This window comes from Cyprinus carpio, chromosome B20 (assembly GCF_018340385.1).
Source record: "Cyprinus carpio isolate SPL01 chromosome B20, ASM1834038v1, whole genome shotgun sequence".
Classification (NCBI taxonomy): Eukaryota; Metazoa; Chordata; class Actinopteri; order Cypriniformes; family Cyprinidae; genus Cyprinus; species Cyprinus carpio.
In genome coordinates, this window is record NC_056616.1 from 3,906,871 (window position 1) to 3,923,550 (window position 16,680).

At 38.3% G+C, this 16,680-nt stretch overlaps 1 protein-coding gene across 1 annotated transcript in view; it reads right to left on the bottom strand.

Moving 5' to 3' along the window:
* LOC109056569 (exostosin-1a-like) overlaps positions 1-16,680 on the bottom strand; it is a 59,510-nt gene that overhangs the window by 21,678 nt on the left and 21,152 nt on the right. The window contains exon 7 of the mRNA XM_042747462.1: positions 10,849-10,944. Within this exon, the coding sequence (XP_042603396.1) occupies positions 10,849-10,944 (96 nt within the window). The remainder of the gene's footprint in view (positions 1-10,848; positions 10,945-16,680) is intronic.

Consider the following 16,680-nt stretch of genomic DNA (forward strand, 5'->3'; position numbering starts at 1 on the left):
AATCACTATTTCCCACAATCGATCTTCTGTACCATTAGGAAGGCACTGTTTTAATCCATTACAGTAAATGGAGGCTACGGGGGAGGTTCAAACCTAATTAAAGTATTGACTCTTCATTAATACCTCTGAATAATTAATAAAACTTTTCATGTGAAAAGAGTCAGATTTTTTTTATCAAAATAATTGTACAAGCACCCCTGGTCCAGAGATGCATTCTCATTAGCGTAACAAGCTTTGAACCACCAGAGGGGCAAATATAGATTCAGGGAATAGAATAAATTGACTGCTGAGTCTATGTCATTAGTGAAGATCTTAAATGTGTACAAACCATGTAAACCATTAAAGCAAATAATTATCTAGTAAATTTAATATTCAACTGTTTAAAATCCATCTTGCTTCAGATGGGAACAATAAGGCACGTAAAAAATACTTTGTGTATTTATAGTGAATTTAAAAGATGCCCTGCCCTATTGACGTCCATTTTATGTGTACTATTTAAAAAAATATGCATTATTATATGTGACAGATGCTGTGACTGCAGTATGTAATATATGCATATCACTGCATTTATCATTCCGAGTCTTCTCTCAGATATGTAGGGGTTCTGGAAAGGACTATGTAGTTATCTGGGAGGCCAGCTGTCTTTGTTGACACATGGCTCCTTCCTCTGATATCACTCCTTTTCCCTCAAGACACGCTTTATTTAACTGTAAAGCTCACATAATCTTCCACAGGGACTATCTGCCCTTTACTGTCGCTCTCTGTTTCCTCGCCTCTTCTCTTGCATTATATATATTTTAGAGATGGTCAATATTACATATTTTTAAAAATAGACTAGCAGTTTTGTTGAATCCCTGAGACAATGGGTTGGTTTCAGGTTCACCTGACCCCGTTTAGACACGTTTCTTAAGGGGCTTTTACATAAGACATATCAAAAACAGCTGGGTGGAGTTCAGTAGAATGGTTTGGAACACAATGGAGGATTTCAGGACACGTTTATAAAGCATTTTTAAATGTAGTGTTTACGCCACTAAAAAAACACAGATGTCAAGTTATGGCAGGATATAGAGTTGTGACACTAAAGACTTCACAGCATGGCAATAGTGCTTTAAGACAGTGCCCTCACAGGGTTTTACTATGCAAGCAGTTAAAGCACACAATTTAGCATGCTAATTTAAGCACTGCTGGTAAGGAAAACAATGCTAAAATTCAGTTTAGCCAGTAGCTTTCTTCACTGGTGTATGTATTGAAATGAAGTCATTATGATGCAAACACATCTTCTTTCTATGTAAATATATTTATGCCTTTTTCCACCAAAGTCTGAGTACAGATGCTAACGTAGCATGACTAACAATAACAGCAACAAACTACTTCCAACAAGTGGTGTAGCGTAACCAAACAACCTGAGGGAATATTCACAAAAACATACTCACCTACGTAAACGTAGCAGGATTAAAATGTCTACAGCAAATCATTCCAGCGAAGAGGTTTGTTGTTCGAATCTTTTTACTGTTTTCAAGTTATGTAAACTAGTGTTTTGGTTTAAGGCAGAATGAATCAATATTTTCCAAATACTGTACATGTTATGTATCTTAACGTGAACAATTCAGCTGTGCATATGTTTTTTATTTTTATTTTACCTCATAATTTCTAATCAAGATAATTGAGGCATAGCTCAATGTTCTCTCCAATCATTTTGGATGCATGACTGTAAGCTTTCATTCAGATCTGCCTCAATTCAATCAACAACAGATGGATAGAAGCAAGTCCCTAGCCTACATTTCTTTTCAGTTTCACTCGTATGTAATGTGTAATACTCACCCCAATATGGAGGAAAAGAGTCATTTAATTGGGATTTTAATTTATAGTTTTTGTACAAACAATTTATGACTGTGAATTAATTTATCATTTTATTTAATTGAATAATTATATTTTATTCATACATATATAGGATCATCAGTGTGGTTATCTATTTTTGTTTGTAGTTTGTAATGTTGCAAATTACTTTATCTAAATAGTAGATTAACTGTTGTCTAACTAATGATTTGTCAAGCTACACTTTTAAAAATATACCAGATTGCAGTAATGGATGCCAATAAACCGACCTACTACACAAGTTGCTGTGCAAATTGTGTGCTAATTTTTAGTTGATTTTAGCTGATTTAATGCTAAAACTATGGAAGCTTGTTTCCACAATGGGATAAAATAGGTAATTACTGTCACCACCACATGGACTTTTGTTTGTTTTTCATTCCTCCTGTGTTCCTTGACCTAGTTTTCCCTCATGTCTGATTATGTCATTTGGTTCACCTGTGTCTTGTTAATTATTCTAGTTTGCTGGTATGTCAGGTATTGCAAATGTGAACATCAATGTGCATAACATTCCTTTATCGTTATTGTGTGGATTAAAGACTGTTTTTTGTCATCTTCATCATTGTGAGTGCTCATCTATACCGTTACGTGACAATTATGACTTTACATCTCAAAATTCCAGTTTAAGGACCAGATTTACTTACAGTTGTGCCAGCGAAAACCAATATTTTGGCATTAAAATAGTACTGTCAGGATGTTCTAAAGATGTGCTGTTTAAATTTACCACTTAAAAAAAAGTGCTGTGTTGATGCCGTATCGTAATTACCGTAATTTCAAGATGACAACATGTGACTTTCTACTCTGACCTGTTCACGTCCATGGACTCGGAATTATGCTTTTATATGGCAACACTATCAATGCCTAAGCAGAGCCTGCGGTGGTACAGCGGTCACGTGGTACAACTCATAGCGCTCAGAAAACTCCCAGTTTACAAGTTGTAATTCCGAGTTCTACGAGGATGTGAACTCTTTTTACAAGTTGGAATCTCATAATTATGGGAATTCCAATATGGCGTGAATGCACCTTTACTGCTGAAAAGACAATTATTTTTGCGCCTGACCTTATTGAATATGTATTTGTAGGAGTTTACCTTCCAATTAATGTGAGGAAAGCATTAAAATGAATCATGCAACGTGATTTCTAGCATTTGCACTCGTCAATTTACTGGTATTTGCACTATTATTTAACACCCCCAAAAAAACTATTTTGCACCTATGTTGTAAGTAGATCGCCCACACCTGATTAGCATTGTCTCTGTTTATTTGCGACCATGTTAATTTGCGCTGTGCTTGGTATATTGCGTTAATTCATATGTAAAAGAGATTTTGCGTCCATGTTCTTTAATTTGCTAGTGGTCAGTAAATCACCAGCAGAAATTTCCATGCCCATCGGAGCTGTTTTGGAATTGCGCTCACACTAATTTGCCCTTTTTGCCCTACCTATTATATTTTTTTATTCTGAGGCAGAAACAAAATTCAGCATTATACAACCTAGATAGCACATGCAAATAAACAGTGTATCAGCAAATGCACTTCAATTTCCCACAATGTGTCTTTTAGTGTCTATCTTTCTGTTTATGACATTAAACATGTCTAACAAACCTCAATAAGATGCCACAGGACAGGACTCTCTCTCTCTCTCTCTCTCACTCACACACACACACACACACACACACAAACTGCCTCTGGGATGAACTCTCTCCCTATCATGACCTCTAGAGATTGCACTTCTAGTGAAAACCAAGTTCATGCCTCTCTATTAAGCTTTATCTCAGTATTAAACAACTCCAATTTATCTTAATCAGGATAAATTGTGTTATGATTTGGATATGGCGTTTGATAGCTTATTAGTCACAATATGATTTAATTTTGACAAATGGCTTTTGATTAAAACTTTGATTATCTATTTCACACTTGTTTGACACATAATTCACACTCCTTTCAAAGTAAGTAGCTGCATTTTATTTAGAGCTCTGGACTGTGTGCGTTTTTCTGATCTGCATGGTTTTGTAATTTGTGTTTGTAATTATTATCACACATTATATCACCAAAGACTAAACTTGGACTAATTAGGCCAAAATTACTCTTCAACCTTTCTCTGGTGGATAGAAAGATGGAGAATGTAATGTGTGTGTGTGTATATTTATATGCATATCTAGTACCTGTACATTATATTTAAATTGTATGTTATATTTCTGAATGAATGGTTTAGCTGAACGTAAGGTGCTTGGATTTAAGTAACTGTTTTTATTTATTTTTATTTATTTATTTTTTTTTTTACAGATTTTTGCATTTTTCCACAAACAAACAGACAAACTAATGGGATGAATTGAATGGTTGGATTTATATCATCCAAATCTTTCAAAACAACTTCCAAAAAGCACATACTGTATGAATCCTGTATATGGAGGCAAATCCATTAATGCAAATTCAAAAAGCTGTAAGCATCTTGATAAATGATACTCAGATCTGCCTGTCATGATGATGATAATTGAAATGTCAGTCTCATAATGAATCTCTTGAGATGATAAATTGTTATGCTGGGTCATTAATATGTTTGTGCATCAGACCTTTACAGTTCCCCAATGGAAAGGCATTTTAAGTGGTCTAGATGACCCTTGAACTTCCCCCTTTGGCATTTATTGTGTCTGACTTGATACAGCTTAGTATCGCATAGCCAGAATTTTGTCTATCAGCATAATGTCTGGTCCAGTTTTTCAGTCCATTCTGTCCAAGAATGTGTTTTTAGTGGCTGGAAATACTACTTCATACAACAATAACATAAATTATTCTAATTATCTTTCAGAGATCTGATGCCACTACTACTAACCCAATAAACTTTAAAAGGATGGTAGTAGTGTTGAAGACACATACAGATACCTCATATATGTATATCTAGTTTTTTTTTTTTTTTTTTTTTTTTTTTTTAGGTTTTAACTTTTTTATTTACATCTGAAGGCTTATTTATTCTTTGCATGTATATTGAAGAAATAGTGCATCTCCAATGTAACATATGCAGAGATTATTAAGGTTGCCATGGCAGACATAAAGAGCTGATAGAAACACCTTACAGTATATAACAGGCTGTAGTAAACGTGCATTTGATAATCAGTTTGAAAATGTGCTATATTTTCATTTGGATGTTGACCAATGAGCAACAAATAGAATCCAGTGCCTAATATGACTTTCTAATACCACATACCTACAAATCGAATTACATTTATTCTCTAGATAAATGTAGTTGAATTATCATATCTACTGAGATACTCATCCCTATCAGTGTGTTTTTAGGGCACAGTACAATAACAAACTGTCAGATTGATTTATGAGAAATCTGCTCACAAAAAAATGCTTTGCTGTGTGAAATTATGGGGTGGTGTGATTATTTTGGATGTGTTCCATGCTCCACTTAAATTACATGTGCAAACAACCTGAAGCATAACAACTTAATTATATATATATATATATATATATATATATATATATATATATATATATATATATATATATTTATATATATATATACACATACATGTTTTACTGCATGTACACTAGGGTCAGAAATGAACCTTTCCATTAAGAGGCAATATTTTCTCCCTTGAGCTGAATTCCAGTTGCATTAGTTTCCTTGGGTTGGGCTCTTGAACAGCTCTGATGCATTAAGGCATGGACTCAACAAGACCTCTAATCATGTTCTGTGGTATCTGGCACCAAGGCATTAGCAGAAAATTCCTTTAAGTCAGGAATCTCTTACCCTGCTCCTACACTGTCAAAAAAAATCAGCATACAGTATGCTGGTTATTTATGTTTTGAAGTATGGTCGTTGGTCATGTGCTGGTTTAAAGGGTCTTGAGCAATTAGCTCCAGCTCAGGACCGGCTTAAACCAGCTTCTGACCAACTAAAAGCTTAAACCAGCTGCCATGCTTTAAAACATACATGACCAGCATATGCTGTTTTTTTCAACAGAGTAAAGACCTACCGCACTGCAGACTTTCAGCCCTGCTCTAACACACCTGCCTGAAACTGAATTAGCTGATTCAAGTGTGTTTGATTAGGGTTGGAACTGAAATCTGCAGGATGGTAGCCCTCCAGAAGCATGGCTGGAGACCCCTGATTTAAGTTGCTTGGTGAGGCCTCCATATATGGGATTTGTTGGTCCAGCACATCCCATAGACTACGTTTACATAAACATCAGTAATCTGATTATTTACCTTATTCTGAATAAGACAATATTAAGATTAAGGTGTTTACGTGAGTTGGTTTTAGAATGTTCCTTTCATGTTCCCGTTTTACATGTTATTGTACATAGATCGATTAATGGCACACGTCATTATGTCCCCATGCCATCCGACGTCCCCTCCAGAATTTCACATATAAACATAGTTCCTCTTCGTTATGATGTCATGCTGTTTTGGGTGTTTCGTTTTTTAGTTACTAAAAGCTTCTAGTGCAGTTGATTATTTGTCAAGCTATACGTGCAAACAGATGACGGCGTTGTTGAATCCATGCTCTTTTGTTTGCAGTCAAATGGTTGACCACTGCTGTGTGTGTATCCTGTCGCAAAATTTGGCGAAACGTCCTACTAATAGTGTGATTAAGGTGTGTACATGTCTATACTGCACTTCAGTAATGCAACAAAAATAGGGATACTCCACATGTCTTTACTTTGAGTATGACTAGCTGGATTATGGTAATCAAAAATCTCTGTTTACATGGTAGATTCTTAATCAGAGTGTTGTCTTAATCGTGTTAAAATCAGAATATTGTTGTCCATTTAAACCAGCGGTTCTTAATTCCAGTCACCGTGCCCCCCTGCGAACGATATCGTCTGTTTATTCTAAGCGCACATTCGCCTGCCGCTTTAAATTCTCGAGCTAGTTACAGCAGGATGGATTCTGATTAGCTGTCAATTTTTTATCGTTATCAGCTAGAGATGACGAAAATTGATGAAATGTATAACATATGTGGATGCAGAACTCCAGTATCAACAAAGACACGTGGAGGAGACAGAACATATGAAAAATGAGTCAAATTGTTACATGATTATAAACATATATGATTTGTCTTAGTTCTTCAAGCGGTCTCTGGTATTTTCATAAGCATAACGTGTTTTTACTATAACGATTGTTAGCATATAGCTTTTAGCATTGCTAAAAAGAATACATTTCTGCCTCCCACGGTTATCAGAATTTCCATTGGGTTGAAATCGTAAGTTAGTTCAGACACCGGGTCTCATTCACTAAGCATGCGTACACACAAATTTGTGCGTGAAACCTTTGTACAAATGTTTTCACGAACAAATCATGATTCACTAAAACTTTTATACTAAAATTTATTCTAAATTTAAGAAAAAATATTGGAACAATTGACAGCACACATCCAAAAAAAGCACACTCTGGCCAGTCTTCATCTCTCTCTTTCTCTCTCTCTTTATTTATTTAAGATAAAAAGTATGTTTTATCTTAGGATAATAGTTATATACTATATATAATTTACAATATAAATAATATTTTATCTTAACATTATTTATACAGTGAAAGTGTAACAAAAGCTTAGACTATAGCTCAAGCTGCAAGGCTTCTTTAAATAACTGTGCATGTACAGCCAGCTAATGAAAGCTCTGTAACTGGGTGTGTATAAAAAGTGTCATATTGTGTATTGCATGGAGTGTCTTTGACACGAGTGACAGAAGGCTGCAGAAAGCCTTTATGAAGATGGTCTGTGCGTGTTTTATGAAAATGGATAGCTTTGTTCATTTAGAACACTCCAGATTCACTAACACTAAGAAGTAAGAAATAAAAACAAAGTCATATGCGCATGCGGAAAGTGTTTGTAGGAAGTTTGAATGTGCATATAAATACGAATAATCTATGCAATAATTAGTGAACGAGACCAACTGTCTGAAAGTGTGTTTTGCATTCAATTGTTTTAAATGTATTAAATGTTGATGCTAGCTGGTTGCTTGCTATGAATACATGCGAAATGAGCAGCGGTGCCTACCATATCCTAACTTGGATAAACTCTGCCTTTGTTCATTATCACTCCTCAAGCCCATGTTGGCTTTGGACGAAGGTATTCGATGGGCCAAAAATCCCTGGCTGTTGGCCCTGAGGAAGCCCCGATGAGGCAGGATCAAGCTCCGGAATTGACAGTGGAAACGCAACTGGCCCTGGCAGGCACTAGCACACTCACCTTTGGCCCAACAGTGGAAATGTGGCTAATACATTTTGGGTGTTAATGACCCTGGTTACGGTTCACAGGTTGTCCTTCCTTGCACCACTTTTGACAGGTACCAACCACTGCATATGGGGAACATCCCAAAAGACTTGCCATTAGATGCTGTGACCCAGTTGTCTAGCCATCATTATTTGGCCCTTGTCAAAGATCTTTTTATTTCACCCATTCTTCTTGCTTTCAACACATGAAATTCAAGAACAGAGTATTTACTTGTGTTTAATACATTCCAGCCCTTGACAGGTGCAGTTGTAATAATATAATCAGTTATTTATTTCACCTGTCAGTGGTTTTAATGTTGTGCCAGACCAGTATATATACAATCGTGGCCAAAAGTTTTGAGAATTACATAAATATTAGTTTTCAAAAAGTTTGCTGCTAAACTGCTTTTAGATCTTTGTTTCAGTTGTTTCTGTGATGTACTGAAATATAATTACAAGCACTTCATACGTTTCAAAGGCTTTTTATCGACAATTACATGACATTTATGCAAAGAGTCAGTATTTGCAGTGTTGGCCCTTCTTTTTCAGGATCTCTGCAATTCGACTGGGCATGCTCTCAATCAAATTCTGGGCCAAATCCTGACTGATAGCAACCCATTCTTTCATAATAACTTCTTGGAGTTTGTCAGAATTAGTGGGTTTTTGTTTGTCCACCCGCCTTTTGAGGATTGGCCACAAGTTCTCAATGGGATTAAGATCTGGGGAGTTTCCAGGCCATGGACCCAAAACTTCAACATTCTGGTCCCCGAGCCACTTAGTTATCACTTTTGCCTTATGGCACGGTGCTCCATCGTGCTGGAAAATGCATTGTTCTTCACCAAACTGTTTTGTTGGAGGGTGTTTTGGTACCATTCTTTATTCATGGCTGTGTTTTTGGGCAGAATTGTGAGTGAGCCCACTCCCATGGATGAGAAGCAACCCCACACATGAATGGTGTCAGGATGCTTTACTGTTGGCATGACACAGGACTGATGGTAGCGCTCACCTTTTCTTCTCCGGACAAGCCTTTTTCCAGATGCCCCAAACAATCGGAAAGGGGCTTCATCTGAGAAAATGACTTTGCCCCAGTCCTCAGCAGTCCATTCACTATACTTTCTGCAGAAGATCAATCTGTCCCTGATGTTTTTTTTTGGAGAGAAGTGGCTACTTTGCTGCCCTTCTTGACACCAGGCCATCTTCCAAAAGTCTTCGCCTCACTGTGCGTGCAGATGCGCTCACACCTGCCTGCTGCCATTCCTGAGCAAGCTCTGCACTGGTGGCACTCCGATCCCGCAGCTGAATCCTCTTTAGGAGACGATCCTGGCGCTTGCTGGACTTTCTTGGACGTCCTGAGGCCTTCTTTACAAGAATTGAACCTCTTTCCTTGAAGTTCTTGATGAACCTATAAATTGTTGATTTAGGTGCAATCTTAGTAGCCACAATATCCTTGCCTGTGAAGCCATTTTTATGCACCGCAATGATGGCTGCCCGCGTTTCTTTGCAGGTCACCATGGTTAACAATGGAAGAACAATGATTTCAAGCATCACCCTCCTTTTAACATGTCAAGTCTGCCATTCTAACCCAATCAGCCTGACATAATGATCTCCAGCCTTGTGCTCGTCAACATTCTCTCCTGAGTTAACAAGATGATTACTGAAATGATCTCAGCAGGTCCTTTAATGACAGCAATGAAATGCAGTGGAAAGGTTTTTTTGGGATCAAGTTAATTTTCATGGCAAATAAGGACTATGCAATTCATCTGATCACTCTTCATAACATTCTGGAGTATATGCAAATTGCTATTATAAAAACTTAAGCAGCAACTTTTCCAATTTCCAATATTTATGTAATTCTCAAAACTTTTGGCCACGACTGTAGAAAACCTGGAGTTCTCCTGTGCTACACGTATCTTAACTGTTGGACCTATCGAGAGTGTTTTAAGTGACTTCTCTAAAAATTCACAAATCTACTGTAAATGTGCTCATAGTTAACACCCAAATGTGTTAACTTCACAAAAATATCGAGTTAAACATAATTTTTCTCTTAAGATCTTTTTTTCATCACATTTTCCATCGACTCAACTAAAAACAACTAAGGGATAAGTGAGGAGACAGAGTAATCCATCACATTAAGTTGCTCAGGCTAACTGTTTCTGCAAATAACACGACAAGATGTAAATGAGTAAAACATGTGCAAAGAGGGATGACGGTGAGCAGACAAAGTCTGAAAGGTGCTAATGATAAGATACATTCAGAATATTCACATAACCACCCACACACAGCTGTGCAGATATCACACATACACACGCACAATTTATTTCAAATCATTTTAGAGATTTGAAATGGTGACATCTGTCCCGTTATTTGTTATTTTGTTTCCTTCCCACTGGAAACTTTGAGTCTTACTTCACTTACCTGCACTTTATGTACAAATTTGACCCTGGAAGTTAACTAAACATGACAAAACCTGGCTGAAAATGATTTAAATGTTTAAAAATGACTTATACACTATCATTATTTTAATTCTAAAATTGCAAAATATCAACAGGCTTTATCTAATATCTATAATAATTACTTTTGCATAAAAATAAAACAAAAAATATAACATTTAAAATAAAAAGTCTTTATCTAGAAGGCTAGTCTGTCTGCATGTGTGCAAAATGTTTGTTGCATGTGTGTGGTTGTGCCAAGAACTGCATGCCAAGACTTTAAACCAACATGCAATTAAAATATTTATTTCATCATCTTTCTCCCATCTCACCTTTCTTTTGCCCTCAATGATAGAGAAGGGTGTTGTGATGGAGGGCCACTTGTTTCTAGGTGGTGGAGGCTTCTCACAGTTCCACAGCACTAAAATCTGAAACCACATTAAAACACATGAGCTGCACTGCACATTTCATGTATACATGTACTTAATGTTAGACTGCAACCTGTTTTTGTAGGTGCAGGTGTGAATTATTACAGCCCACATGCAAAAAGTAATCAAAATTTCCCAACAAATCCCATTCTCATTTATTAGTCCTGAAAATTGGTGTGAGAGCCACTAGAATAATTTGCGACAAACTAGAAATTATCAAGAGACTTCTCATTTTTAGGAACTGTGTTAATTAAGGGCATTTGCAGACACAGTCTAATGTTATTTCTTGAGAAAAAAAGTGTGGTTATCTGTATTGAATGTGTACTTCAAATCTTTAAAAAAACTGTAGGTGTGTCATACATTGAAATACATTTTCATTTAAATGTAAATGACATGCAATTAAGTGTTCCAAAACATTACATTCCTTTTTGTATGCAAAAGTGTACTTTTTTTTTTAACAAGGTAATACTTGATCTGAATATTATTCAATTTTGTAATTATCTAGTATAAACTGAACCGATGCTGACAAGAAGTTGTTTAAAGTATAGAAAGTTTAGGCAAAGAAGTGATCCATGAGGAACACAGACAGTGAAGCTAACATGATCTGTCACTTGTCAGATACCGCAGCCAGACTGAGTGTATGGTAGTTTTGCACAGCCAGAAGTTTGACTAGTTTTACATGATTAGTTGCTGCCCACATACAGGGACATAATAAAAAATGATGTGTGGAAAACCATGTCAAAATTCATGGGCATTCTAAATGACTTTGATTCATGCATTGATAATCATTCATCTTGTTCAAGACATGATGCAATAGCTAGGGCTGCAATTAATATACCGACACATTCCCTCAAGAAAGTAAAAGCACATCCAAAATGGAAAATCACCTACTCTATCTTATATTGTTCCAAACCTATGATTTTATGTATTTGGTATGAGGTTATTATTGTTAAGTAAAACTAAATCTAAAACTATAGAATGAATACAAATAAATAAAAATAAAATAAAATAAAATAAAATAAGTAAATATTATACTTGGAATAATTGACTTGAAATAAAATAAAATATGTAAAAAAGCAACATTTATCATTTTTTATTATTTTAAATGTAAGGACTTAAACAACTAAAATTAAACTCAAATGAAATATAAAAAACTATATAGTCATTTAAAAAAAATAGATAAAATTATTATAGTATATTAGTATATAGTATATCAGTATTAATATTTAGTTGTTTGTCTCAGTTATTTAGTGTTTTTTTTGTATTTTTATTTTTTTTATTATACTTATATTTTGGTGCTTGTGTATTAATTAGATTGTTTGCACACAGACTGAAGTCTTTGGTTCTTTTAATTGTAATGTTTTTGGCTCACATTTAACAAAAACCCACCAATTCAATCTCAACAAATTAGAATACTTCATAAGACCAATAAAAAAAAAGAAAAAAAAAAGAAAAATAAAACATTTTTAGGGAATTGTTGGCCTTCTTGAAAGTATGTTTCCTGAGCCTTCAAAATGGTCTCTCAACTGCTGATCTGACAGTTGTCAAGAAGACAATCATTGACACCCTTCACAAGGAGGGTAAGTCACAAACATTCATTGCCAAAGAAGCTGGCTGTTCACAGAGTGCTGTATCCAAGCATGTTAACAGAAAGTTGAGTGGAAGGAAAAAGTGTGGAAGAGAAAGATGCACAACCAACCGAGAGAACCGCAGCCTTATGAGGATTGTCACGCAAAAACGATTCAAGAATTGGAGTGAACTTCACAAGGAATGGACTGAGGCTGGGGTCAAGGCATCAAGAGCCACCACACACAGACGTGTCAAGGAATTTGGCTACAGTTGTCGTATTCCTCTTGTTAAGCCACTCCTGAACCACAGACAATGTCAGAGGCGTCAAAGGAGAAGAAGAACTGGATGTTGGCCAGTGGTCCAAAGTCCTCTTTTCAGATGAGAGCAAGTTTTGTATTTCATTTGGAAACCAAGGTCCTAGAGTCTGGAGGCAGGGTGGAGAAGCTCATAGCCCAAGTTGCTTGAAGTCTAGTGTTAAGTTTCCACAGTCTGTGATGATTTGGGGTGCAATGTCATCTGCTGGTGTTGGTCCATTGTGTTTTTTGAAAACCAAAGTCACTGCACCTGTTTACCAAGAAATTTTGTAGTACTTTATGCTTCCTTCTGCTGACCAGCTTTTTGAAGATGCTGATTTCATTTTCCAGCAGGATTTGGCACCTGCCCACACTGCCAAAAGTACCAAATGTTGGTTAAATGACCATGGTGTCAGTGTGCTTGACTGGCCAGCAAACTCACCAGACCTGAAGAAGATGGTGATTTTATTTTGTATTGTCAAGAAGAAAATGAGAAACAAGAGACCAAAAAATGCAGATGACCTGAAGGCCACTGTCAAAGAATCCTGGGCTTCCATACCACCTCAGCAGTGCCACAAAGGGATCACCTTCATGCCACACCAAATTGAGGGGGGACCAAGAGGCTGTCAACTTCAAATGACAAAAGGCACCATAATATACATTTTTTATTGACTGATGTCCTGTAATTCTCTTGATGCACCAAATTGTGAATATATGCATATTCAAATTGGGTAAATGAGATTTGAGAGCAACACTGAAGTTCCCCTTCAGGAACTCGAGCTGCGTCGTAAAACACTATTGCAACGCCTTCAGCATGACCACGCTCTGAATCACGTGTGTTATCAGTCCAATTGATGGGTGAGATGTCACGGGTGGGGTGACATAGAGACCAGGAAGCTTAAAAGCATGTGCGTTGGAAACAGCAGCAGCTTTCTGTCATTCAGCAAGCGCTCTGTGTGTGTCAGTCTTATTTACTGCTGTTTGCTGCATTATCATGCCTAAATCAGCAAGCAAAAGCAAACATAAGGGCGAGAGCAAACATCGCTATAGACTGTGTGTTCCTCCCAGTCCTCACTACATCACGGATGAGGATACACACAGTTTATGTGTGGTTTGCTTGGGAGCAAAGCACGCTGACTCAGGTCTTGAAGGAGCTGACTGTCCGCACTGCGAGCGCCTCTTGCTGCAGACGCAGACGCTGTGCTCCCAGAAGGCTATATTTCAGGAGGGACCCTTCGCTAGCATTCCCAAGGCAGCATGTTGATTGTGGTCGTGGAGTTCGCAGATGTATCTGGGGGAGGAAATGGGGATGGGCGAGTCCCTTTCTTCTTCATCACCCACCACATCCAACGCCCCCTCTCAGAGAGAAGCCCGCACCACGGTTTCTTCCTCCCAGGGAGGTGGTTCGACACTCTGCCTCTCTTCCTCCGAAGAAGTAGATGTGGAGACTGTCGATGAGGTAGGGGACTTTGCCCCCACTGTCTCCCCAGTATGAGGAGCTGTTGGAGTTAGTAACTCATGCTGTGTCTAGGTTAAACATTGATTGGCCCTCTGAGAAACAGGCTATCTATCTATCTATCTATCTATCTATCTATCTATCTATCTATCTATCTATCTATCTATCTATCTATCTATCTATCTATCTATCTATCTATCTATCTATCTATCTATCTATCTATCTATCCAACGTGATACCTTTTGGCCTGCTGTGTATGAGACCCCTACAGTGGTGGCTTTTGGCCTGGTGTTTTTGAGTGAGTTGCAGTGCACTTCGCATGATCAAGGTCACGCGGAGATGCCTACGTGCCATAGACATGTGAAGAAAGCCTTGGTTCTTGTCTCAGGGCCCGGTGCTGGGAGCTCCTTGTCGTCACGTAACACTAACAGTGGATGCGTTCCTCACTGCTTGGGAAGCGGTCATGAGTGGCCACTCGGCCCGTGGTCTGTGGAGCGGTCACCATCACACGTAGCACATCAACTGCCTGTAGATGCTGGACGTGTTTATAGTGCTGAAACACCTCCTACCGGACCTAAGAGACCACAACACAGTGGTGGTCTCTTACATCAACCACCAGAGAGGTCTGCGTTCACACCCCCTTTACAGATTTTTGGACCTGATTTCCCTTCTCGATGGCTCTCCATGGGGGATTTCCATCAGGAAGGATCTCCTCTCACAGGTGGGGGGCACCATCTTCCACCTTTGCCCGGAGTTGTGGAAGCTGTGGGTGTGGCCCCTGAGGGGGCACAGCTCATAGCCTCCGGTCTCTTAAGTGAGGTTGTTGAGACCATCCTCCAATCCAGAGTTCTCTCCACAAGGAAACTGTACGCCTTGAAGTAGAAGCTTTTCAATTCTTGGTGTGGAGTCCGCCAGCTTGACCCAGTTAACTGCCCGGTTGTTTCAGTGCTGTAGTTCCTGCAGGCCCGTTTCTCCTCAGGGTTGACCCACTCCACCTAGAAGGTCTACATGGCGGCCATAGCGGCCTACCACGCCCCTCTCTGTGGTCAGTCAGTTGGCAGAAACCCCCTAGTTACACATTTCCTCTGCGGTGCGCTGAGGCCTCCAGTATGATCTTGTGTCCCTCTGTGGGACCTGGCTTTGGTTCTAGAGGCTCTCTGTAAACCTCCTTTCGAGTCTATAGACGAGATATCTAATTGTCATCTTACTATTAAGACTACCTTTCTTCTGGTGATTTCTTCTCTCAAGAGAGTTGGTGACCTTTAGGCCCTCTCCATGGCCCCCTCTTTCCTAGATTTGCACCTGGATTGACCAAAGTGTCTTTGTAACCCAGGTTGGGGTACATCCCTAAGGTCCCTTCATCTACACCATGGCCTGTCCTACTCCAGGCCTTCTGTCCTCCTTCCTTTCAAAAGCCTGACCAGCAGAAGCTTAATTGTACAGTAGGTGGCCAACCAAAATGAGCTTTTTGCCGCCAGCCGCGTCTGCAAAGTGCATTTGCAGCTTTTGAACGCTGAGTGGCGCTTTAACCACAAGTTCTCAAATAAGCGCATCAAAGCACATTTTCGCAAATAGCTGTCATCTTTGACTTGCTGGTGTGTTACATTTGACAGCGGGAGTCAGGGAAAATGAAAGAAATAAATGCCTATTTTCGTTTGATGCATGTTTTTTAAAAACACTAAAAATAAATTAAGTTTTTGAGAGGAAAAAATCTAAATATAAGTCATGTATAAGTCACAATTTATTACATTCAGAAATAATAACGGCAGGCCTAATATGTTATAATGTACCAACATTATAAACACTATTTTTTTTAGTTCCCCTCACTTTACAACAAATCCTTTAAATTTAACTATCAGAACAGAACAAGAATTAAAAATATATAATTCTAATGGATAAATATAATTGCAGTATATAATAATTTAAAGCGAAACGTAAGGTAAGGTTGGGCTTACCTCTCTCATTCGGGACAAATCCAAACGTTTCCATATTCATGATGTTGCCCATGTGAAGCTTAACTATTATTCATTAGGTAAAATAGGCTTTGTAGTTCACGCGTGTTTCGGTATCAACGGAAAAAAATTATAATTAGCAAAAATATGCCAAAAGTGGACCGCTGCTCATGCACAGAGCTTCCCTGTGGAGGAAATCAGACCAATTGCTAGTGTGCTATGGTCCACCTAAGAATGGTCTTCATGCCTCTAAACAGACCTTCAGTTGGTGGATTGTGGATGCCATTCCCTCGCCTACAGTCCTCTGGCCTCACCTCGCCCCTGGGGGTCAAGACTCACTCCACCCAAAGCATGGCGGCCTCCAAGGCTTTCCTGTCGGGTGCCTCTATTCAGGACATTTGTAATGCTGCGTTCACGTTTGTGAGGTTGTATGACCTCGATATTCATGCCACTCCTGGCTCCTCTG